Here is a 24135-nt window from a genome sequence, read left to right on the forward strand (position 1 = left end):
GTTGACAGTACAATTGTTATTGCTGCTAATAAAGCTGTAAATCTCACCAGGTCAGGTTTGCTTTGGCCAATAAAACGTCCCATAAAGGCTCAAGCTAATTCTGGGCTCATCAAGTGAGTGAGTCTTTAGAAGGTGGGTTAAACCAGTTAAACCGTGGCTCTGGGCTGGGGGGATAAACTCAGCCTTATTTCTAAGTTTAAGGACAGCCTGCCCTGTTTAACTCATGGCTGAGGAATAACTGAGCCTCAAAGGCTCCCTCAGGGATTGTTCTGTGGGTGCTGAGCAGTGCTGAGGGTTACAAACCCCAGCTCTGGCAGCGAATCCGTGGCTCTGATCCAAGAATTTATTTCATTCGACTTTGGATGCAGCCCTGAATGGAAACGTAAGGCTGGAAATGACTCCGGACAAAGGAGCTCGTAGTGTTGAGATGCAGAGTGGGTGCTGATTGGGGCATTGTCGGTGTTTGTTCAGCCCAAAGAGAACTGCAAACAAGGGGGGGAGGAGGCTCCAGCCCCTTCCCTGCTCCGAGCCAGAGCCTCTCCCTTGGGGAGAGTTTGGTTATTCCGAGTGCAGAACTTCTGGAGCATTGTTAGTTTGGTTATTCCGAGTGCAGAGCTTCAGGAACGCTGTTTTCCCAAAATCCAAACACATTCCCTGTGCTGGCCACCACCCCTCACAAACGCATTCCTGGCAGTGGCTGGGAAGGGCTCTGAGCAGCCCCTGCAGTTCAAACTCTTCACACCTGGAGTGAAACCTCAGTTCCCAGTTAGTTATGGGAACCAGCCCCATGATCAGGGATAGAAATCTTCTTCCCTGGAACTGTTCTTTCTGGACCCTGGAGGTGCTGAAACTCTCCTAAACCTAAGGCCAGAAGTGTTAAAATAAATGCTCTTAACCTGTCCCACAGCTTGATGTGAAAATTCCTGTCATCAGCCCTGAAGGTGTGGAAGGCAGGGATATTTTCTAGTGATGGCTGGCACAGTTTCCTTGGAATTACCTTGGAATTACCTCCCCAGGAGGGAGAACCTTTCATTTCCACTGTTCCTCTCCACGTTTCTGGTCACTGCTCAGATCCTCTCACCTGGTGCTGATGTTTCCTTGGCCAGAACCGAGTGAGTGGCTCCCAGCAGCTCCTGGTGCTGGTTAGGAAATATTTGATCCTCTCCCAGGGGTGCTGATGCCGTGGTGTGCCCTGGGGCCCACCCCTCCCTGTGCCTGTGTGCAGGAAAGGGAATTTACCTGAGCGGCATCATCGGGGTTGCACAGGCCAGTGGTGCCCCTCTGTCCTAATCCCATTCTTCAGTTTTTTGGTGGTGGGGTGGGACAGCAGGGATGGATCACACAGGGATCCAAAGCAGAGGGTCTTTAGGGAGAATTCCTGTAAATGAATTTTGTTGGGAGCAGTGTCTGTTCCTGCCATCTGTTCGGAAGGAGAGAGGCTTCCAGCAGCAGTGGGAACACCCAGATAAAGTTTGCTTTTATACGTGTTCGTTTCTGCACACAACAAGTGGAAAATCAGTTAGGAGAAGGATTAAAGGGCTGGATCCACAGTTTGAGCGTGTCTGAACTGAATATGGCTTAAAACTCAGCTTGTGGGAATGAATTTCCCAGCAATGGCAGCTCGTGTGACGCTGGGGCTGCTCTGCTCACACAGTTCTGTTTGGTAAATGGTCTTTAAGCTGAGTAACACATCAGTGAGAGCAAAATCCAGGGATTACAAATAGGGAGCAGCAAAATTCCAACTCAGCTCTTCCAGGGCTGCCTCGGGAGCTCCAGACCGGGCTGGGCAAGCTCTGGGTGAAGCTGCTGTGCCCTGGCTCCCTCAGCAGCACATTCCAGCTGCTCCTGCTGGCCACACCTGGAGGCAAAGGCTGACCAAGGAGCAGCTCCCTGGGCCTGCAGCCCCTTTCCAAGAATTTGATTGCACTCCCGAAGTCCCCCTCTTGTGCTGGAACTCTGTGGATGTGCCTGGGTTTGGGAACAACAAATCCTCCTGTGGCAGCAGCAGTGGAGAGAACCGAGTTAACCGAGGTCTTCCCTCATGTTTTACCCTTTCAGATAGTCTGGATAACCTTAGAGAATGCTGAAACCATTCTGAATCCAGGGACAGGCACCTCCTTCCCAGGTGCCACATCCTGGAGCACCTGGCTCTGCTCCTGAAGCTTCTGCTTGTCCTGGGCAGGTCCAGCTCAGCTGCCTTCAGCCTCTCTGCAGCCCACCCTGGATTTATTTCTGCCCCTGCACTCTTTGGGAGCAGTTTCCCATCTCCAGAGTTCTCCTCTGCAAAGCAGGGAACACAAGACCACTCTGCACACCTCTGCTTTGGGAGGGTGTGGGGGTTTGGGGCACCCTGGCTGCATCACCACAGCAGTAAGAGAGGAAGAAAACCCAAATCCTGGTGCTGGGCAGGCTGGAAAAGGCTTTTAAATCCTCTTCTCATGCATTTACATAGCGAGCAGAGAGAGCTGGTGAGCAGCTGTGCTTGCAGGCATCAGCACCCAACCCAAATAAATTCAGTTTTTATGAGTTAAGCATCGAAATGAAAAAGAAAATGCAGCATTTAAATAGAGCAGCTGAAAATCCCCTGCTGTGGCAAATGTTGATTCAACTCTTGCAGAGTCTCTGCTGGCAGGGGCTCGGTGGGACCAGAGCCATTCCTTTCACTATTGATGTGGAGCTGGCCTGGGGAGGAGTCAGGCCTGGTTCCAGTCCCTCAGCAGCCCCTCCCCAGGGAGATATTTATTAATTGTGGGCAGGAATTGTGTCCTTTGGCTCAGGGTGGGCTCTTGAGGGACAGGGGGGACCCTCAGGGATCCAGGCAGGGACCTGGCCTTGGACCCCTGAGCCCGAGTGCATCCCTGGGGTTGTTTCACACCACAGGGCTCAGAGGAAATGCTTCTGATTTTGTCCTTGCTGAAAATGAGGGGGAAGGGAGGGAAGTTCCTCAGAAATGTGGATTGCAATGTTGCTTTTGCCAGAGCCACAGTTCGGCCTGGCAGGTGAGGGTCTCTCTCCAGGCCGACCTTGCTCTCTGTGCACAGCCGGTGCTTTGGGAAGGAATCTGGGAAGGGAAGAGAGGCTTCTCTGTCAGAAGGACATTTCTAAAGCCCTGTGTGTGCCAGGGGCACCACACACGGGGCATTTCCTCCAGGGGCACCCCCTGCAGCAGCTCTCCCTTAGTGCCTGCCCTTCCACATCACTCTGGTACCAGGGAGAAACCTCCACTCAGCCTAAACAGGTGCATGAAAAGAGCGTCGAGTTACTGAGGTGAAATGTTTCTCACCCTTGGGCTGTGCTGTTTTTTTGGTGTTTGCTGTGTTCTGTGGTTCACAGTTGTTTATGGCGGCTGGGTTATTACTCTGTGTCATTCCCTCAGCAGCTCCTCAGCTCCAAGGAGCCTCACACTGCTTTCAGATGACTTTTAGGGCATGTCCTTAACCTCTAGCCTGGCATAAAGTGCCCCCTGTGTTCAGCTCCTGGACCCTGAGTGTGGCTGATAAATGGCTCAGTTCAGCCTGGAGGATATGAGAGGGAAACTAGGGCAAATGAGCCCATTCAGAGCAGAGGGGACGTGTGGGGAGTCCCAGCAGAGCTCAGAGCTCTCCCTGTTTGCTCCCCACGGTCTCCTCTTCACTCATCCCGGTCCTGATCAGGTTTATCAAGGGGCAATTGTGCAGCCCTGCCTGGGGTCAGGCAAGCAGGGACGCCTGCAGTCGGAACCTCAGGCCATGGGTCACCCAGCAAGTGGCACGGGTTGGGTTTGCTTCCTGTTCTTGGACTTCTGGTCTGTTCATAGGCACTGCTCCATTCTGTACAGTGAACATAGAAAAGAGCTTTTGTTCCTTCTCTTTCTTTCTCTCCTCAAGTGAATTTCATGATGCATTCTTTCCTTATCTTCTTAGCTGACCTTGTTGTCTTCCCTTAAGTAAGTTTTCTCCAGTCTGCGCTATCTTCAGTTTCTTGAAACTCCTCAGTTTTTGGGGTGGAGGAGAAGACAAAAAAAAAGACTCGAGTGGTGTTTGGCACTGATGCCATGTAGAAGAGTTTGGGATGCTCCCACATTATGTGAAGTCCTGTAACCCTTCACTTGCAGGGTCACAGAGACCCTTGCCGGAGTTCCCACTCCTGAGGCAGCCATGTGAGGTCACCCAGATGCTTCTCAGAGCTCTCAGCTTTAAATCCATCCCCCAAGTGCAGCGGAGAATGAGGCTGTGTGTTCCTAAATGGGTACAAAGCCCTCACCCCTGAGAAATCCCCGCTGTCTGTGATGTTCTGTGTCCCAGCCCTGCCATTGCGCGGTGCAGAGCTGCTCATTCCCGACTGGCCAAAGCAGCTTTGGAGGGATTTCACATCCAAAATGCTGGCTGCTCACCCCACTCACCCCCCAGTGCCCCCCTGTGCTCTGCCAAGGGGGTTTTCCTCTCTCTGAGCTGTGAGGACTCAGAGCTGAGCCGGAGTCAGTGACACGAGCGTTTCCCTTGGAGTGAGGAAGGGGAACGCTCCGTTCTGTCACCCTGTGCAGCTCTGACCAGCTCAGAAGGACTCAGGGTGACGGACAGGTCCTGCAGCAGTCAGCAAACACAATAAATTCCACCCTCCTCGCTGCTAATTCCTTCCCACTGCCTGCTTCTCCCAGCCCCTGGGCTGTTGTCAGAGCAGGGCTGAGCTGTAACCTGGAAAATCCTTGGTCAACACCCATTTAATGAAGTTTAGGATAATCTCTGGGCTGTGTGTTCGGCCTTATTAGTGCCTCAGAGTGTAAAATATTAATTCTTTTTGGTACAGGAGCAAAAAATAAAAGTGCTTTAGTAGCTGGTAATCCTTCAGCCAGGTGTCGTGGGCTGCTGGGGGAGTGTCACTGCTGCCTCCTCCGTCAGTGACAGATGGGCTTTGGATTTCTCAGCTGTCAGGGCTTGTTCCTGTTTCATTCAGTGGGCTTGAAAATCAGGTTTTTAAATGTTTCCTCCATCGGACAGGGAGCTGCCATTTCCTGCACTGGAGCGAAGCTCCAGGAGTCATTTGTGTCACTCCGAGAGGCCTGGGTTTGATGTGGAAATGGGGCATCTTAAATCTGCAGGTGTGAGACTGGGAGTGCTTCGAAATGGGGCCAGAGCTGCCCCGAGGGGTCATAAATTCTGTCACCACTGCTCTGTCCTGTCCCTTAGAAACGTCACTGCCTTGGTATTAAAGTGCCACATAAGCTCTGATACTAGAGATAAATGTTTATAAACCTCAGGCTTTCACACAAATGAACCCAAGGCCAACCTTTCACTTGCTGGACTCTGCTTATCTTCACCTGAGCGATGCTGAGGGGCTTGAGACCTGCAGGGAGGAGCTGGGGGAGCCAATTCCCACCGGGAAGTGCTGGGGTGGAGAGGGGGAGCAGCAGCCAAGCCCATTGTGAGGCACGAGGTGCAAACCTGAGCCTTAAAATTCACCCCAGATCGCTTTCTTAGGAATAAACACTCAGACCAAATCGGGTGTTTGAGCATTAGCAGGCACTCGCAGCTCTCCCTGCTCCTCCTGTCTGCTCTGCTTGTGATGCAGTTCTCAGGAGTCTTGGGCTCTTTTTGTTCACTTGTTTTTTGTTTTGGGATTGGGTTTCTTTTGTCATAAAAGGGCAGCTGTTGTGCTAAACGATTACTGATAGTTTACTGTTACTGAACTATTACTGTTGAGTGCTCTGCAGAGGTTTGTGGAATACTCTAAAATATCTTTATCACATAATATATGCATATATTTAAGATTTAAATGTGCTGCATCCAGTGCTGCTTTTTCAAATGTTTAACACAGATTTTGACATTTTAATGGAGTGCTGTAGATGTTCCCAGGAATCTCTGCCTGAGTTCCAAGGGTTTATTTACCGCAGGGGCTTTTAATGGAAATGTAAAATCATTTCTCTTCTGGGCAGCACACATTCCACCGCTAGCACATCAACAAAACGCAAAACCCACATAAAATTCAAAAGCTGCAAGGATTCCAAAAGCAGCGAGAGCCTGTTTTACATAGGTTTGTGTATTTATGGGGCTGGCACGCGCTCACTAAAACGGGACGTGGCAGGATAATGGGGCTGTCGTAAAACACCACCAAAGCAGGCTGAGAGTTACAGCCTGCCATGAATCCTGGTGCAGTTACAGGGAGCAGAGTGGGATTGCTCAGTGCAAACAGCCTGCATTTGTACAGGTGCTTATGGATCCTGGCTCTGCAATAGCAATATTTGCTTTACTTTTAAGGGATATTAGTTACAAGTACAATGAATGTGTTTCATTTCTCACTGGAGATATTTCACTCTCAGGACCCTGCCTGGTTATGTGCAATATCTCATTTGTGATTGATCTGCTATTTACATTGAGATTTTTAGCTGCTTTTAAGAACAAATTCATAATTTTTATAGTTTCCCATCCAGCAAAGATTGAGAACTGTCATGGCTCATACAGGACATGCTGCTCTGGACTGATTTTATTTTGTCTAATGACACATCAGCCTCTTTATCCTATAAAACCTGGGCTCCATTAAAGCTGTTCTGTTTGAGCTGTTTGTTGTGGACAGCACAGAACCAGACCAAATTCCATTTATTTAATGTGCTGTTACATCTTCAGCCACGCCTTGCTCTTCCTCACCTGCTGCTCCCAGTAATCCTGTTCTGTGATTTATCCTGGCAGCAGGGGAATTTGGGGTGGTTTGAGCTCAGGAGTGGTCAGGACTCCCCGGGGTTGAGGGCAGAGCTGCTGCTTCAGCCTGGAGCTGCTCCAGCCCTTCCCTCCCATCTCTGGGATTGCTCCACTGCCACCCCAACACCCTGCTGGACACTCTGGGCTCTTCCCTGTCCTGCCACTGCCCTGGCTGAACGTGTGAAATCTCTCACTCCATTTGTCCCCTCTGTCCCTGCACCAATCACCCGAATCAGTGGCACTTCCAGCCCTGCTCCCATCCCCTCAGCAGCATCTCCAGGTGCCTCTCCTGCTGATTTTGTCCATTTTGCAGCATTTGGAAGCACTTCAGTCCCTGCACACATCCCCTTTCGTGGACACAGCCCTTGGATGTTGTCTCCACGACGAGGGGCTGTGCTGCCTTTCAGGTGGGCAGAGGAGCTGTGGACAGGGTTTTCTTCCAGCAGAAAAATGTTTGTTTTCCTTCTGAGATTTGGCTCATTGTGAATAAATCAATACAGCCAGGAGGTAGCGAGGTCATGAAATAGAAATGCTGGAGCAAAGCGCTTCTGAATTAGATTGCTAAAGTGAAAAGAAAAAAGCAGAGAGATAACTTTGTAGTTCCCCTGAATAGATAATTCCTTTTTATACAGACATGTGCTCTGGGGCTTCTCTGGGTTTGATGTGCTGCTTTGCAGTGGTGTCTGGTTTCTCTGGCCCTGTTTTCAGAAATGTTTTTAATTTTGAATGCTTGAACATGAAAGGATAAGTTATGAGACTTTATCACTGTGTTTATAACCATGGGGATGATTGTGTGAGCGAGTCCTGCGGGGATTTGGGAAGTTCACAGCGATGGAGGTGGGGACTGAACAAGCTGGAGGCCCCACCGGTGGCTCTGCACTCAGCAGTGCTGTGGCACTGAGATGTGCTTTCATGGTTTGGGGAATGTTCTGCCTCTGGGGACAGAGATCAACACCTTTTCTACTTGTAAACAGCATTAAAAGAGAGAGCGGGAAGTTGCGAGTCTGGTGCCTGTTGCATTTAGCATTCAGTGACACACAAATGTCACACATTTGTTAACTAACAACTGTATTTCTGTAGAGTTTGGGTTGAAAGACTCCAGCGTGTACGAAGAGATGATTCTGTAATGAATCTAAAGGGTGTTCAGTGATCTTCCAGGGCCCTCCCAACCCAGGCCATTCTGTGACTCCTGTAAGACCTCACAGTTACATTCTTGAATTGATCACATCTGAAGGCTGCTAACAAAAAGCAACATCATCAGGTATTAATGATCCCCAGAACTCGTGAGAACAGTGAAATTACAGCCTTGGAAGGATTTGGCTTCAATTACTGAGAGCTTCCTGTGGCAATTTCCTTATCTCCAAACATTTCCTACATAAATGTGATCCTGCCTATCGGGACACCACCTTAGCAAAGCCCTGCAAACGTCATCACCAATGGCCTTATCTGAAAAGGGTTTTCCAGTGTCAGCAGCACTTGAATTACTGTCCAAACGTCTGTGCACTGAGAACAAGTAAAACCTCACTGATGGGGCTCCAGGAGCTCCATCCCTCAGCCTGGGGCTGTTTCTCACCCACCCCCCGACTCACAGAGCTGAGATCACAGTGAGCATGGCACAGTTTAGGATGAGATCCATGGATTTCTCTGTATCCTTCAATGTGGAGTTACTTAGCAAAACAAAAGTTGAGGCTCAGCTGCTCACCTGCACTGCTGAGCTTTGCAGGGACAAGGGTTTGGTCGTTTATTTCTGCTCACCATAAAAGCATTGAAGTCAGGCCATGTGTGTGCTCTGTCCCACTGGGAAACTCCCACCCCAGCCCCGCTAATGACCTTTGGGGTTATTAATGCTGGTTTGTTCAGCATTTGTGCATGGAGATTAAAAACAGTGCCCCAGTTAATGGTAGAATTTATTCCTCCAAAAATAGGCATAAAGATAAACTTACTTGGGATCTGATGATGTTTTTACCAAGCAGACAAGGTACCATTAGCAGTGGCATTTTTAGCAGTGGCTCTTTATCCCAGTGATCCAAAATAGCCTGGCTGAGTCAGCTCCTTGCCCACCTCTACCACTATAAATTGATGCACACGTCCAGGCTGTCACCTCTCCCTTTATGCTGATTCCAAATCTTATTTTAATTGCATTTTGACTCACCCCCTCCCATGCTGGCCTGTGTTCTCTCCTCTGGATCTTCCATCAGTGTGAATGTTTGGTTGGGATTTCCAAGCAAGCTGGGCGGAGCTCAGAGGAGGAGCTGTGGCCCTTGGTGGCCACAAGTGAGGATTTCTCCCCTTGATGATGGAGGTTTGTGCAGCAAATCCTCCCTGCCTGCCCTGCAAAGGAAATAACAGCCCAGAAAATGGGCATGAGCAGAACTGGAGGTCTCAGCTGATCCCTCTGGCCACCACCAAGCACATCCCCTCAGAGCAGACTCCTCCGAGCTCCCCCAGCATGACCCAGGCTGGTTTATGGGTTACTCAGCATGTCAGATTCCTGTAATGAGATTATATATTCAATCTAATGAAGGAAAAATATGCTTACCCGTCCGGTGTGACAGTGCTGTGATTAAATGATTCGGGAACAGAGTTCCCTCCATAGATTAATTTTAAAAAATGCAGCAGGTAGGTACAGCTGACCTGCTCCGGGTGTTGTGAGGGGCTCCCGGAGCAGCATTAGTGGCTTGTGATGGTGTTGATAAAATAACGATAATAAAGGCAGGGAGCAGCCAGCACACTGCCCTTGGGTTTGTGTGAAACCCCCACGGAGATTTGTGCCGATGGAGGCTTCCCCTCCTGGCTTGAGGCTCAGGGTAGGAAGGGAGATAAAAGTGTGACCAAGGCTCTGCCCCCTCAGCGTGTCCCTGGAATGGGGCACCTGCCCTGCCCATCCCCACCCTCATTCCAGCTGGGACATTGTGGAAGATTCCTCCAGCTTGAATTTTTAGGAGCGGGAGTTCCATGTTAGAGGAAGGCAAGGAGGTTTTTGCTGCTGTGAGAGAAAAACATCGCCATGGGCTGTGCTACAAGAATCCTTCCATGAGCCACCTGCCCCATCTCTGAACCCTGGAGCATTTATCTCGCATCAGGAAGCCATTGACTGTCCCCTGAGGAGGAGCTGACACTGTGAGCGTTATCTGAGATGTGGCTGTGTCTGGGAGTGACCACTGGGAAAGGCACACGCGGTGGTTGAAGGGCAGCAGAGGATAATCCAAAAGCAGGGACAGGAGGCCCTTTGTCTGCTGGCCTCCCGAATTATCACTGTGCCCACAGGGGCTGGGAGCTGCCTTGGGTATTAAATCTGGTTGTAATGTCAAACAAGATCACTAAAAAAGCCAAAAATTCACTCCCAGGTCTTGGGATGTTTGAATGTCCCTCAGAGTAACTGGTGAAGGACTCTTAGTGGATGAGTTGGGATAAGCTTTGTTTTTAACGGAGAAGAGTTCTCTGACTCCATAATCTGCCCAGGCTGTAGGGTGTTGAGCTGATTTTACTCTGATAATGTCCTAAGCTGGTCTGTGATAATTGCTTTTTGTAACTGGAAGGAATTTATGATGATGCTAATTGTGCTGCTGCCACCCAGCACGGAGGGGCCGAGTTAATCCCTGCCTGCCCCCGGAGCCGCAGATCCTGATGTGATCAGCCCTCCTTGGAAACTGAGGGAAGAGGGGTTAATTCTGAGCAGATTGAATTTCAGCGGGAAAAACCAGATATTTTTCTATAAATCTACAGCATTTTATAGCAGGTTTAAAGTCTGGTTCAAGATCATCAGACTGATTCTTAAAAGGAAAAGGATTTAATTCTGTTACAGGCAACTGTGTGACCTGCTCTGATGACACAGTGAGGGAAGTGAAACACTGAGGAGTTTTGAGTCTGCCCTTCAGACACTGCAGTCCAGACCCCACGGCTCATTCCAGTCCAGAGACCTTGTAGCTTCTTTGCTGCCTTCATTTTCCCTGGTTGCTTTGTGTGTGTTTGTGCGGGGGCTGAAGTTTCCCAAAGGTTACATCCCTGCCAGTGACAAACATCTTCTGTCATCATGACTCCTTTAAATGTGTTTTTATCCCATAAATCCATCCCTTGGTTCCCCATCTTTGAAAGCCTCCATCTGATGAGGCAGAGCAGGGCATGGCTTTGGATAAACCTGGTTTTCTTCAGGGGAGGGGGGCTGGAATGAGGGGAGCACTGGCAGTGCCATCCTCCCTGGCAAATCAGGGTTTGATCTCACGTCCCAACACTTTGGTGTTTATGTTCCGTCTGTTTAATGTTCTCCCTTCGCTGGGATCATCATTCTTTTAAATGCTCTGCTTTAAAGTAAATGTTTTAATGTTTTCTCTTCACCAAACCCCACATTCCAGACTCAGCAAGCACACATCAGTGTGTGCTCCCTCCTGGAGCAGCCCCAAGGGTGAGGGTGACAGGAATGGGGACCTTGAACCTCTCTCACCACCCCAAAAATCCCCCGACCCGAGGAGAGTCAGAATTTATAAACACACTTGTGAAGTAATGAACTCTGGGAACGCTGGCTGTGTTTGTCATTTCTCTGCCCATTTCACTGCACATAAAGTGGATTCACCATCGAACTCCTGTCACTTGATTTATGCCCATGCGGCTGCTCCATAATTTAAATTGAATTCCTAATTTCTTTGCCGAAACCCCCTCGGATAATTAGCATTAAGGTTAACTGCAGAAGGGGAACTGAGCAGTGAATGGATTAGTTGGTTGTGCTGTGTCTTAGACCACAGGAAAAGGGAACACACTCCAAGGGATGCTGCTCAGGGAAGGGTTAGGCTTGGCTGGAGCACACTCCAAGGGATATTGTCCAGGAAAAGGTTTGGCATGGCTGGATTTAGCGTGGCTGCTTGGTCCCTGCTCCCGAGCTGTGCCCAGGCTCCTGCAGGCACAGGGGAAGAGTCCCCTGGCTGGGAGGGAGGGTTGGGTACAGGAGGACAGAGAGATGGCAAAGGGATCACAGAGCTAAAATCTTTTCCCCATTTTCAGTGTGAAACATGTGGTGTTGTACCTCGCACTCAGGTAACTCCTCTTTGCACAGATGAGTCAAATCATGATCTAATTCCATAGGATGAGGTGCCCCAGACCTGGAGCCTTTTCCCAGTGAGTTTCCAGCCCTTGGCCAGGACGTGCAGGGCTGGATCCGTCCCAGCAAAGCCGTGAGTGCTGCTGTGGAGGGGAATCTGCTGTCTGGCACCAAATGTAATTGGCTTTGATGGTCAGCATTTGCAGATTTGTTTAGGAACTGGAAAATGTACAAATTGCAGCCCATCTGCGCAGAGCTGAGTGCTAATGAATGCCTGCAGCTACCACAGCCATAAGCTCATTACCACAAAGTTCCAAGTCCTTCCACAAGTTGCTAAACAAGGTTATTCATCTGAACGGAGTGGAGAAGGGAGTTTGACTGCAGGGCACAGCCAGAGCTCCTGCAGGTCTAGAAGAGCTGTTAAATAACCCCCATTCTTTGGTCTTTTAATAGAATCCGTTGATTTTATTTCTATTTTTAATTTTGCACTGCTGTAGCAGCAGCTTGCCATGCCTTGACTATTTTCTGTTAATGTTTCGAGCAGAGAGGTGCCTTGCGGGTGATTCCTGGGTGTGCTCGGAGACGTGCGGTGGTGAACTGGAGAAGATGGATTGGAACGCATCGTACACAGCATTTCAGAGGGTTTATGGAGCATGGCAGCAAACACTAATGGCCTCTGTTCTCAGGGTGTTTGTGTCAGCTGGGAATCTGTGATGATGACTTGGCTCTTCCTCTGTGTGCCGTGTCAGGCAATTTTTTATCTTTTTTGGTATCAATTTTGTATATTCCACAAAAAAGTGGAATTAATAATACTTAGTATCTGTTTTGTAGAACTGGTAGTTGTCCAAGTGTTTGAACATACAGTGCATGGTGCAGCAGGAGCAATATGTAAAAATATTTCTTATTCTCTCTCGGCTGAGGAAAAATCAGCTTTTCTAGGTTACCAGTCAAAGGAGTCATTTCCCCACCCAATTAATGAGGTCATGAGGTGCCTTTGGCCTCCTCCACGTTTTCCTGTGCTCCTCCCCTGCCAGGTGGAGTGGCTGAAGAACGAGGAGCCCATCGATTCCAACCTGGACGAGAACATCGACACCAGGGCCGACCACAACCTCATCATCCGCCAGGCGCGCCTGTCCGACTCGGGCAACTACACCTGCATGGCTGCCAACATCGTGGCCAAGAGGAGGAGCCTGTCAGCCACTGTGGTGGTCTACGGTCAGTGAGGAGGGGCTGGGGGGGGCAGAGGTGGCTGTGCTGGTCTTGCTGCCCTGCTTTGATTTGTGCGGCAATTGCTGCACTGATTGGAATGTGGCACACGCAGGGTCACACAGCCAAGCCCTTCCCGCTGGGATGGATCTGGGTTCGGTGCTGAGGGCTCTGGCACAGCCCCACAGCCCCACAGCTGTTGGTGTTTTGCAGTGAACGGGGGCTGGTCCTCGTGGACGGAGTGGTCTAGCTGCAACGCGCGCTGCGGCCGGGGCTGGCAGAAACGCTCGCGCACCTGCACCAACCCCGCGCCCCTCAACGGGGGAGCCTTCTGCGAGGGCATGTCCGTGCAGAAAATCACCTGCACCTCCCTCTGCCCCGGTGAGTCCCCAGGGGAGGGAGGGCTTTGGGGACCACGTTTACAGAGAGCTTTCGGTGGGAAGCAGCAGGCAGGGAGTTGAGAAGGGAATGGGAAATGCAGCCGTGTTTAGGCCGAGCCTGGCGTGGGTGTGAGTGCAGTGCCAGGCACCTCTGGCCTGAGCTTGCCACGTGTGTCAGGGCTGGGACTTAACCCTGGCACCATCGAAACACTGCCAGAACAGCCCCTGGCTCAGGGGGAGAGATCGGGGACCTGGGTGGGGGTCTGAGGTTAGTTTAGAGAGGGGAGCTGATGTTGATAACGCTAGAAAGAGAAACACAGAAACGTGAGCGGAGAACTTCATTAAAAGCATTATTTATCTTGCAAAAGTTCGCTCTGAAATATATTAAACATCGAGTTATGGGGGAGAGAGACGAAACGAGCGTTGCTGCAGGACCTCCCCAGCAGTGCTGACTGGTTTTCCCCCTGCCCACGCAGTGGACGGGAGCTGGGAGGTGTGGAGCGAGTGGTCGGTGTGCAGCCCCGAGTGTGAGCACCTGAGGGTGCGGGAATGCGCCGCGCCAGCCCCCAGGAACGGGGGCAAGCACTGCGAGGGCCTGAGCCAGGAGTCGGAGAACTGCACCGAGGGGCTGTGCATCCAAGGTGAGCTGGCTGGGCTGGGGAGGGGTTTTAGGACTGGCCTGAAAGGTGGGCTGGAGTCCAGGGAACCTGTGTGGGTGGGACTCTCGTGTCCGAACTGTTCCCGTGAAAAGGGAGGCAGTTTTCCGTGTGTGGTTTGAAATTTTCCGGGTCGCTGGATTTGTGTCACGCGTTCCTTGCCTGTGAATGATCCTAAAAACCCAAATCCAGGGGGTTTGCGGGGTGTAACTCTGACCTCCACCACCAAATGTGCTCCTCAGCCTCTGCCTTTCCGTGCAAGCAAGTAGGCAAAGCCCCCCCACGAGAGCTCCGGGTGCAGGAGCCGGTCAAGGTCAGAGTTTGCTCCTTTTGCTGCCTTTAACAGGAGTTAAACCCAGGCAAATCTGCAGCTCCCTGGGAAAGGCTTTGCACTTCATCAATGTCTGGGAAGCATCTGGCACTGGGAAGCTGCTGCTGTCCACAGCTCAGGGAGCCGGGCAGAGCAGCCCTGCAGCTGCGCAGGCGCCACTCACGGGAGGAATTTGCGAGTTTATCCCTGCCCTGAGCCCGCTCCTGTCCCTGTGGAGGGGCTGTCGCCTTGTCAGGTGGAACAGCAGCCCTGGGAGCCATCAGGAGTGCCAGGGCTGAGAGATGTAAACAAGGATATGTCTGGGTTTTTAATGTCGTGTTTAACTACTCCTCTGTCCTTGTTTCTGTGGTTCTGCATTGCCTTTTCTTGTCTAAACAAAATGAATTCTCTTTTTTTGCCCTGAGATTTTAACACTTTCCCAGTGGCAGAGAGCATCCTGTGTATTTATTCAGGCTTCAGAGACACCTCAGCTGAGACCTTCAATCAGATTTTGCTGGAGTTTGGTGGGAGGGAGCACTCAGCACTCTGGCTGTGTATCCCAGTACTTAAATTCCCAGGGTTGCAGAACAGCTCCGAGGCGTCAGGCAGACAGGCTCTGGTGTTTTGAAGGGCAGAAATGAAATGCAGATTTTTTTCCTTCCCGCTGTTTTAAGAAAGAACAAGCAGAGAGGATTTGGGAGCAGGGCGTTCATTCAGCTCTCGGGGACTGGCGTGGTGGGACTGGGGTTTTCTCCTCCCTATCCATTGACAAATGCCCGTCCCTGCCTTTGGCTGGATCAATCCCAAATCCATCCCAGTGTCCATCAGCATATCCATGGGGGCTGGCAGGAGGACGAGTGGGAAGGGGTGTGAGGAGCTGCAGCTGAGGCTGCACAGAGGGGCCCTGCCATCCCCTGGGCCCTGTCTGTGGTGTCCCCAGGGTCAGTTCAAGGTGGCCTTCAGGAACAGCCACACTGCAGGTGGGAAATGTTCCTGTCCTGCCCCAAATTCCCTCCTTTCCCCTGTGGGGTCCTGTGGCAGCCTGTGGGTCACTGCCACACCTCGCCCATGCCCTGCGGCGCAGGGACAGAGCCAGGGTTGTGCCAGGGAACCTCTGGCACTGAGGGAGCTGGGGCAGCTCTGCCCTGTGAGGCCTTTGGGGTTCAAACAAACTCATTCCCTCCTTTTCCTGGGCTGGGGAGGTCCTGGAGTCGCAGAATGCTGGAGTGGTTTGGGTGGGAAGGGACCTTAAAGCCCATCCAGTGCCACCCCTGCCATGGGCAGGGACACCTTCCCCTGTCCCAGGTGGCTCCAAGCCCGTCCAGCAGCCCCAGCCTCTGCTCCAAGAGCTGCATTTCCGTGTGGGTTCAGCTGGACTGGAGTGTTCGTGTCTCCTGCTCCTTCCATCTCCGAGTGTGATCCTATCTCTCCTTTATGGCTGGAGCTGTCCCGGTGTCCTTGTGCCACAGTGTTTTTAGGGCTGGAGTTGCTTTCTCAGCTAACAGCAATTGATGCAATTACCCTATTTTTTAAAAATCTCTTCTCCCCTGTTCATCTTCCAGTACGTGCCTTTCCTTCTCCGCTTCTCATCCCGTGGGGAGTTGTGGAGGAAATGCAGCCCTGAGCCACAGCAAAGCAATCTCTGGGAGGTTTTTTATCAGGCACAACTGGTTAACTTTGCTCCTTCCGTGAGGCAAAAATAGAAACATTCCTTTGGTTAACAAATAAGGACTGAGCTGAAAGGGAGGGTGAGAACGGAGGACACCAGGGAAGAACCAGCCTGGATCTGGCTGGGAAAATGCTGATCCTTGGGATGAGCGTTCAGATCTGGAGGCACTGAATGAAATGGGGATAAAATGGATCAACTCTGAGGTTCTTTATTCGGTCCCTGACAGGAGAGTTTGGGAATAAACCAAAGACAGCACACGGGAACATCCCCGTGCTCCCTTTGGCCTTGGATTCCCTGGGTGGATCCCCATGGTCCTGTCCTTCCTGAGGAGCAACTGGAAGAGCTTTTCCTCCAGGGAATTTCTTCTGGAACTCGTAACAGTTGTGCAGACCCAAACTTCGATGCAGGAGGAAGATTTCTGTGGGGCTTGGTAGAGATGAAAGGTTTCCAGGGCTGCCAGATTGACTCCCTGGGATGCAAAGGTCACTCTGAGCCCAGACAGACCCAGGACCTCACTGGTTTCTGGCCTGTTTGTTCTCTCAGTGTTGATTCCTTCCCAGTATTCCCAGTTGGATGCTTTGCCAGGGTGGATTTCTCCCTCTCTTGCAGAGGTGAAAGCTTTCTCTTTGCTTAATAAAAGAGAGAGGGTTTTTTTTGAGAGCTTTTTGTTTTACTTTTATCTGTTTGCTTTAAAGTTATTTTTCCTGACTTCAAAACCTATTGATTTCTTCTCCCAGTGCCCAACACCAAAACAAACAAGCAGGGCCACAAGAACTGAACTGCAAACACATTTTCACTAATGCACCCCAAACAATCACAAATCATTTCATTTTCCAGTTTCCAGGCAGCCCTGGTGCTGCTGCCAGGAGGCTCCTGGATCCAGGAATCTCCCAGTTCTTGGGAAATGCTTTTCCCTTTGCAGTTTGCTGCAGACAGCCCCGTGCCAGCAGCAGGGAAGGGTTTGCTCCCCTGCAGACTCCGGTCTGACTCTCCTCACTGGGTGTTTTTGTGCCTCAGTTTCCTGTGAAACCAAAACCAGCCTTGGGCAGGGAAAAAATCCCATCCCACCAGGTTTGTGGCAAAGCCAAAATCCAACGATCTCCTGGGCTAAGTGTTTCTAAACTGAGCATCCTCACAAACATTGGAAACAAGAGAAGGAGCCTCATAATCCACCTGAGTCTCCCATTTTTGGGATTACTTCGGCAGGTTTTAGGTTATAAATGGTGACTCAGATGCTTGGTATGAGGGAGGCAGAGAAGGCTCATTTTTGAGAGGTCAGTCCTGCAGAAAACCCCTTTTATCCCGTATTTGCATCTCTTGGGGGCACATGGATGTGTGTGTTCATAAACACACGGAGAGGTGCCATTATTGGGGTGTTTAGGTACAAAAACGTGAATAAACTGGGCGTTTTTATATTTTATAACTAATTTAGGTGCCCATCACCAGCCTTTCCATACATCAAACACACAAAGGGATCATTAATTCTGACCTGGCTCTCTTTGCCAATGATCCACTGCAAAGTATTGAACTTCCTTCTTGCTGAGGTGTAAATAAACAACAACATCCAATAGAGCCAACAAATAACCTGAATTAACCAAGTGAGAAATTGCTGTGAAGGAACATCCTGAAAGGGATTTAGGGGGGGGAAAAAAAAAAAAAAGAAGATGAAGAGAAAAATATGGACAACATAAAATATTCATATTGTCAGCAAATGAGGAGAAAATGTTTCATTTATAGCGTGAGACAGAAGCAATATAGGAAATAGATACGCTCCATGTAAATTTATTAAGTGCAACTTTCTCCCTCTCTCCCTCTCGCTCTCTCTCTCAGATAAAAAATCTCTTCATGAAATAAAATCCCAAAGTAAGTTGTTTTTTTTCTCTTGTAAATATGATTCTCCTCATCTTCTCTGCCATTTGGGTTATTTGTTTAGGAGCTAAGTAGGAGCCAAGGGTTTATGAGAGGCTTTAGCATCTGCTGAGAGCATCTTGGGAGCAGCTCTGTGCTCCCAGCTTCAGGGTGAGCCAGGGGAGTGCTCATCCTCAGCGGTTTGTGTCTGACAGGGAGCCCTGGCTCCAGGCTTGGCATCGATCTCTGGAGCACTTGGAATTGGAAAAACAGGAATTAATGCAAGAGTTTGGGGTCCTTGGTGCAGATCTGGTTCCGCTGCTGGCTCTGACCTTGCTCAGCTCCCTCCAGGCTTCCTGCTTCACCTGGAGGGCGATTCTGTGCCTTTCCCTGTGCCTGGGGATCATCTCTGCACTGCCCTGGGGCTGCTGTCCTGCACCTGCAGCTCTGCCCAGAGCCCTGACAGGGGAGTGGCACCAGGGGCACAAGGGACAGGACGAGAGGGAACAGCCTCGAGCTGTGCCAGGGGAGGGCCAGGTCGGACATCAGGAGGAATTTCCCCATGGAAAGGGCTGTAAAGCATTGGCAGGGGCTGCCCAGGGAGGGGGTGGAGTGCTCTGCCCTGGAGGTGGCACCCGGGGCCGTGGTTGGTGCTGACCACGGTGGTGCTGCTGGTGATCTCCGAGGGCTTCTCCACCCTTGGTGATTCTGTGATTTCACATTCCTGGTTCTTAGTGTTTCTCAGGGTACCCAAAATCAAAGTTAGGGAGCTGCAAAAGGTGCTGAGGTTGCCTTGAGCATTTCTGCTTTGGGTTTGCCTGGGTGTCCCCAGAGTCACGCCCTGAGAAGTCCCCCCCATGGCTGCTCTGTGCCAGGCTGGGCGCAGGCAGTGAGTTCCATTTGTTCGTCTGTGCAGCTCCATTTCGTAGAGAAAATGGAGAGAATCTCAGTCAAATGGCTTGATTTTCTGATTGACCCAAAAAGGAGCTGCAGTGGGATTGATTTGGGCTGTGACAGGCCTGGAGATGGAAGGGGCTGGGTTCCAGCCCGGGGCAGGGACACAGCGCGCAGCTCGCTGCTGCTCTCGGAGCCGGAACTGCTCCAGGACTTCCTGACTCATCAGCAATGCAAAATCAAAGCCAATTATGAAGATAATTGAGGGACAACCTGCTCCACTGAATGATCTCTTACCCGAGTCCCTGACTTTTGATCTTCGTGCTCCAAGAGTGAGGAAAAGGGCTTTGGGCTGTGGGAGTGATGGGGAGCTCGGGAAGGGGAGCGGAAGAACCTCCGGGATCTCCTGCCAAGGATCCCGGGATCTCCTGTCCCTGCTGTGTGCCCTGCACAGCCTCTGCAAAGCACTCCTTGTAAATGAGATAATTTAATCAATTACGTCTCCTAATGTACTAAACCAAATGTTTCATTTTCTGCTCCTGCACATCTTAAATTATCTTCAGGTGCTTTATGAAACTTAATCATAGTTAATAGAAACTTCATTACCATCAAATGTGCTTTCAATAAATGTTGTGTAACAGTGTCAGGAGGTGGAGTGAAAAATGGGCTGCAATTACCACAAACATGGATCCTGGAGCAGGAAGGGATAAAACTCGCAGTGCCTGCCAGGGTCCCTCCCGCCCCTGGGCTGGGAGGATGCAGCTCATTAAGGAATAATTGGTTGACTATAAATGTTTGCTTCTCTAGTTTGTTTGGTTGGTTTCCACTTTGTTCCCTTCTGGGAAAAAAATAAAAGCAGAACCTCACTGTGCTCCCCCAGATTTCCTCCTTCCCTTAATTTCTAATCTCCCATGGAAGGAATTCTCCAAAAGAAAAGATTAGAAGGTGAAGAGATGAAAATTACTTTAAAAAAAAACAGGGATTGTTTCTAAAGAAAGACCAAAATCCTAAATCAAGAAGAAAGGCTCCTTTCTCATGGAGTTGTGTTCCATGGGAGTAATTCAGGGAATACTGAGTCACTCTGGGTTTGCCCCTTTTAGCATAAAGCTGTTTAAGAATCCACTAAATCCTGGAAAGGATCCTTTGCCTCTGAACTCTGTGGTCCCTTGGGGTTTGTGGTGGCTTTTCCTGGCAGTGGGGCAGTTATGGGATCACCTGGGTGACTCCACAGAACAGAGCAGTGACCATTTTATTACAGGGAAGGAACCTCAGGAAGAATTCCTGTGAGAGGTTTTAATCATAAAATTTATAGACCAGTGTCCAGTTAAAGTTCTCAATGAAAAGAAAATTCTTCTCCTCAGAAAGATTTTGCTTGAGTCAAACTGTTCCCATTTTTTTTGGATTCTATGCTCTCCCTCTCATCTTTAACCCACGTACAATGGTTTAAAAGTGGGAAACTGGAATTGCCTGGCGTGGGAATCGATGGAAAAGGAGAGGCTGAAGCACTTGAGGAGATTTAGAGTCAGAAATTGCAGTTGCTCACAGTGAGCACCTGAGGAGTGGCTCATGTTCTGCTTTGGAGGGCAGGAGATTCTGAGATTCTCCCCCCATTGCTGTCCTGGGGGCTGGAACTTCTCCTGCCAGGGTATTTCTGCACCTTTCTGACTCAGTAATTCCTCATCCCAGCAAGGCAGAAGAGGTAATTTCAGATTTTCTGCACTTTCCTTTTTTAAAGTAATGATGCAAAGGGAACAGTTAAAGATGCTTTGTGGTGCAGTAACCACGAGCTCTCGATGGCTCCCTGGGAAAGACCCCAATTGTTCCTGGGTTTCTGGAGATCCATCACCTCCCTTCTCCTGCCTCATTCATTGCTCTCATTACCCACAGAAATTAAGTCAACAATAGCGTTTCATAATTAATTCCCTGTAACATCAAAGCAGCTTGGGAATAGGAAATGGGAAGGAATAGAAATGTAATTATTATCTGTACTTTGCTTTCTGCACCTGGTACTGGGGAAGGAAACAGAGCTGTGGGAGTGGGGCTTTGGATCGGGATTTGTGTTGTCTTGGTCTGATCTGAGCCATTTCCAGTTTGCCTTTGTGCCCCTGGGGGTTTGCATTTGCTTTTTCCATCTGGCCTCCCCCATTGTTACATTGTCAGCTGATATCTTACCTCTCTGCAGTCCCTAACTGAGCCTAAAACGCTCAAAATTCTCTTCCCAGCATTTTTCAAGGGGAGATCTAATGGAAAAAGTGAGGAAAAAACGCTTCAGGGAAAAAAATGCTTCTCTGTAGTGATTGATTTGGTAGAACCGTGTGGCAGTGGAATTGTTCTAAGAAGTTGAATTTTGTAACTTCTTGAGTTTGTTCAATGTGGTTTCCTGCCGTGACCTGCCACAGAAGGTGGATTCCTCCTCAAAGCTGATATTTCCATGCAAACTTTGTGATTTTTCTTTTTTCTTTCCCAGCAAGTTGTGAATGTGTGAAAAGCAGAACCATTTTCCATTTGGAGATTATTTGAAAATACAGCAGAAATTTTGCAGGGGTTTTTTTGTGGCTAAATAGTGGTTCTGGTAAAACTGATACCAAAACATTTATTTCGGGTTGAGTGGGATGCTGGAATCTCGTGGCTGGGGTTGACTGGGACCAGTTGGAGAGCGGGGATGGGAGGGATGTTTTCTGTTAAGGATGTTTGAACCAAACATTTGATTTTACTTTTGATTGGAGTCCCAGCATCGTTCCCAGCACCTGGAGCAGGGTTTAGGGACTGGGGGTCCTGGTGCTGCCATTCCTGGGGCGTTTCCCTGCTGGGAGGGAGCTGTGGGTGCCCAGCCCCTTCCCAGGACGTCCAGCTGGGGCTGCTGGCACTTTTCAGACACTTTTTTCATCCGGAAGTGTTGAGCCAAGGAAATGCTGCCCAGAGGTGCTCCTTCCTTTCATCTCAACAGTCTGAACTTTCATGTTCGTTTTCAAAACTCAGCTAAAATGAAATTATCTGACTTGCAGCAGAAAAGCACAACAGAAGCCTCCTCCCAAACAGTAATTAAGTAATTTCCATAATTGGCTATTTATTAAATGCTGATTTTAACTTTCCACCCTATTTCTGTGCAGTGCAGTTCGTTCACTGACACTGAGCACTCTGCATTTCCCAGTGATGTTTCATTGCTCTCGTTGGCCATGAGTAAATCCAGGTTCTGTTCCCGGGGCTCTGCCATGCCAGGAGAAGCCCCCAGCAGGACCCAGACCATGCCCAGGGTGGGCTCTGGGCTCCCTCCCCCCACCCTGGAGCTGGGAATTCAGGGAGCCACCGAAGGACCCCCTAAGGGGACCTCCCAAGTGATTTAATTTCATGATTTAATTTTCCCAAATCCCAGCAGATCGAGGATAGCAGGGCTGGATATTTCAATTATGGCATATTGCAGGCTTCATTTGGATCCATTCTGTCACAGCAGTGAATTCCTTTTCTCTGCTGGAAGAGTTGGAAGTCGTAGAAAGCTTGGTTGTGAGTTCATGGCTGGGGGGGATGGAGCGCTGCTGTTGTCCCAGGCTGCTTCTCAGGATTCATGACCTCCTGGATCAGCTCCAGAATTCCAGCCTAAAGCTTCCACATGCCTGGAAAGCAGCAATTGCTGAAAACTCCTGCTGGTGCCTCAAGCAGCCCTCCCTGGCTGCAGTCCCACCCAGGTTAACGCTGCCGTGGGGCTGGAACGGGAACGGGAGGCGATGGCACAGCTCGTGCTCCGAGAGGGGAGAGCTCTGCTGCCTTTCCCGTCCAACCTGCCCACCTGAAACCTGCGTGGACCACGGTGCCACCCTGACCCACATCAGGCTCTGCAGGATGCAGGGATCCATCCCTGACCCACATCAGGCTCTGCAGGATGCAGGGATCCATCCCTGACCCAGAGCAGGCTCTGCAGGATGCAGGGATCCATCCCTGACCCAGAGCAGGCTCTCCAGTTTGTGGTGATCCATCGGGAATTCCGCTCACCCTCTCAGCCCTTGTTTTCCAGCACTGCCTGTGCTCCTGCCCAGCTCCACGTCAGTGTCTCCACTTGCCCTGTGTCCCCCCGTGTCCCCCCGTGTCCCCCCGTGTCCCCCCGTGTCCCGTGTCCCCCCGTGTCCCCCATGTCCCCCCGTGTCCCCCATGTCCCCCCGTGTCCCCCGTGTCTCCCCGTGTCCCCCCGTGTCCCCCATGTCCCCCCGTGTCCCCCGTGTCTCCCCGTGTCCCCCCGTGTCCCGTGTCTCCCCGTGTCCCCCCGTGTCCCCCCGTGTCCCCGGCCGCTCTGAGCGCTGTTCTTGTCCCCGCAGATGTGGAGCGCGGCGGGGACATCGCGCTGTACTCGGGGCTGGCGGCGGCGGTGCTGGCGGTGGCCGTGCTGGCGCTGGGGGTGACCCTGTACCGGCGCAGTCAGAGTGAGTACGGCGTGGATGTCATTGATTCCTCTGCACTCACGGGAGGCTTCCAGACTTTTAATTTTAAAACAGTCAGACAAGGTTAGTGCGGCAATTTCCTTCTCTTCTCTGCAGAGCTCCCACTGCTCAGGCACGCCTGGATTTGGGGAGGGGGGTTTGGGGCAGCCAGGGCAGGGCCAGGGACCCTGGAACTGGCTCTGGGGTGTCCCACAGACACAGAATCCTTCTTGGCCACACTCCAGATGCTTTAGAAATGCTGTCCCCACCTTCTGCACTGACTTAGGGAAAGCTCAAACTAAAGCAAAGAACCAAACCAGAGCAAGCCCAGGCAGCACAGCTGTACTTCCCTCCTGTTCTCAGTTCAGACCTTGCCCTCACTCCAAGAAAAGGGATTATTCTTTTACTGATAATCTGAGACCCCCAGCTGGAAGTGGTTTGTGACCTGCTGTAACACACAGACACCACGGTCTGTGGGGAATAAATGTGTGTAAAACTGGTTTTGTTAAAAAAGACCCCTAAAATTCTAGAAAAAACCCCACCAGTGCCATAAAATACGGACAAAACATTTACTAAAATCACTTCTCGGGTTTTCAGGAACGTTGTTTCCTTTGAGCAGGAAGGTGGGGAGGGAGAGAAATGGGGATGAAAGCAGAATGTTTCTCTGATGCTGTGCTGCCATTCTACCTCAGACCTGCCTGATTGTGGGTGGGTGGGAGTGTGGGCGGGGTGTGAAAGTGTCCCCATGTCTCTGTTCTCTCTTCAGAAAAGGGAAATATGTTGCAGAGTTTGTTTGGGGGGGTTTTGTGGTGTTGTTTTTACAGTTTCTTTATTTCCTGGAGACGTTCCTCACCAAGCATGACTTGCAAGAAATTGGGAAAAGGGCTTGGCAGACAAGGACGTTTGAAGGAGGTTCATTCATCCATTTCTAAATCCAAACCTTTAATTAGGGCTGTGTAAATCTCAATGACTGCCTCAGATAGGAACATTTTCCTTTGTGGTTCAGTTTGAATCTTGTTTTGAGTCTGGGGAATTGTTTGCTTGCCTTAATGCTTAAAAC

The 24135-nt window shown here is 50.4% G+C and overlaps 1 protein-coding gene across 2 annotated transcripts in view; it reads left to right on the forward strand.

Moving 5' to 3' along the window:
* UNC5D (unc-5 netrin receptor D) overlaps nt 1–24135 on the forward strand; it is a 90967-nt gene that overhangs the window by 46369 nt on the left and 20463 nt on the right. Inside the window, exons 5-8 of one of the 2 annotated variants that reach the window (XM_048287365.1) lie at nt 12738–12918; nt 13123–13290; nt 13766–13930; nt 22974–23159. In XM_048287365.1, the coding sequence (XP_048143322.1) occupies nt 12738–12918; nt 13123–13290; nt 13766–13930; nt 22974–23159 (700 nt within the window). The remainder of the gene's footprint in view (nt 1–12737; nt 12919–13122; nt 13291–13765; nt 13931–22973; nt 23160–24135) is intronic. The other variant, XM_048287366.1, reaches the window with a different exon arrangement.

The sequence above is a fragment of the Corvus hawaiiensis genome, chromosome 27 (assembly GCF_020740725.1).
Source record: "Corvus hawaiiensis isolate bCorHaw1 chromosome 27, bCorHaw1.pri.cur, whole genome shotgun sequence".
Taxonomy (NCBI): Eukaryota; Metazoa; Chordata; class Aves; order Passeriformes; family Corvidae; genus Corvus; species Corvus hawaiiensis.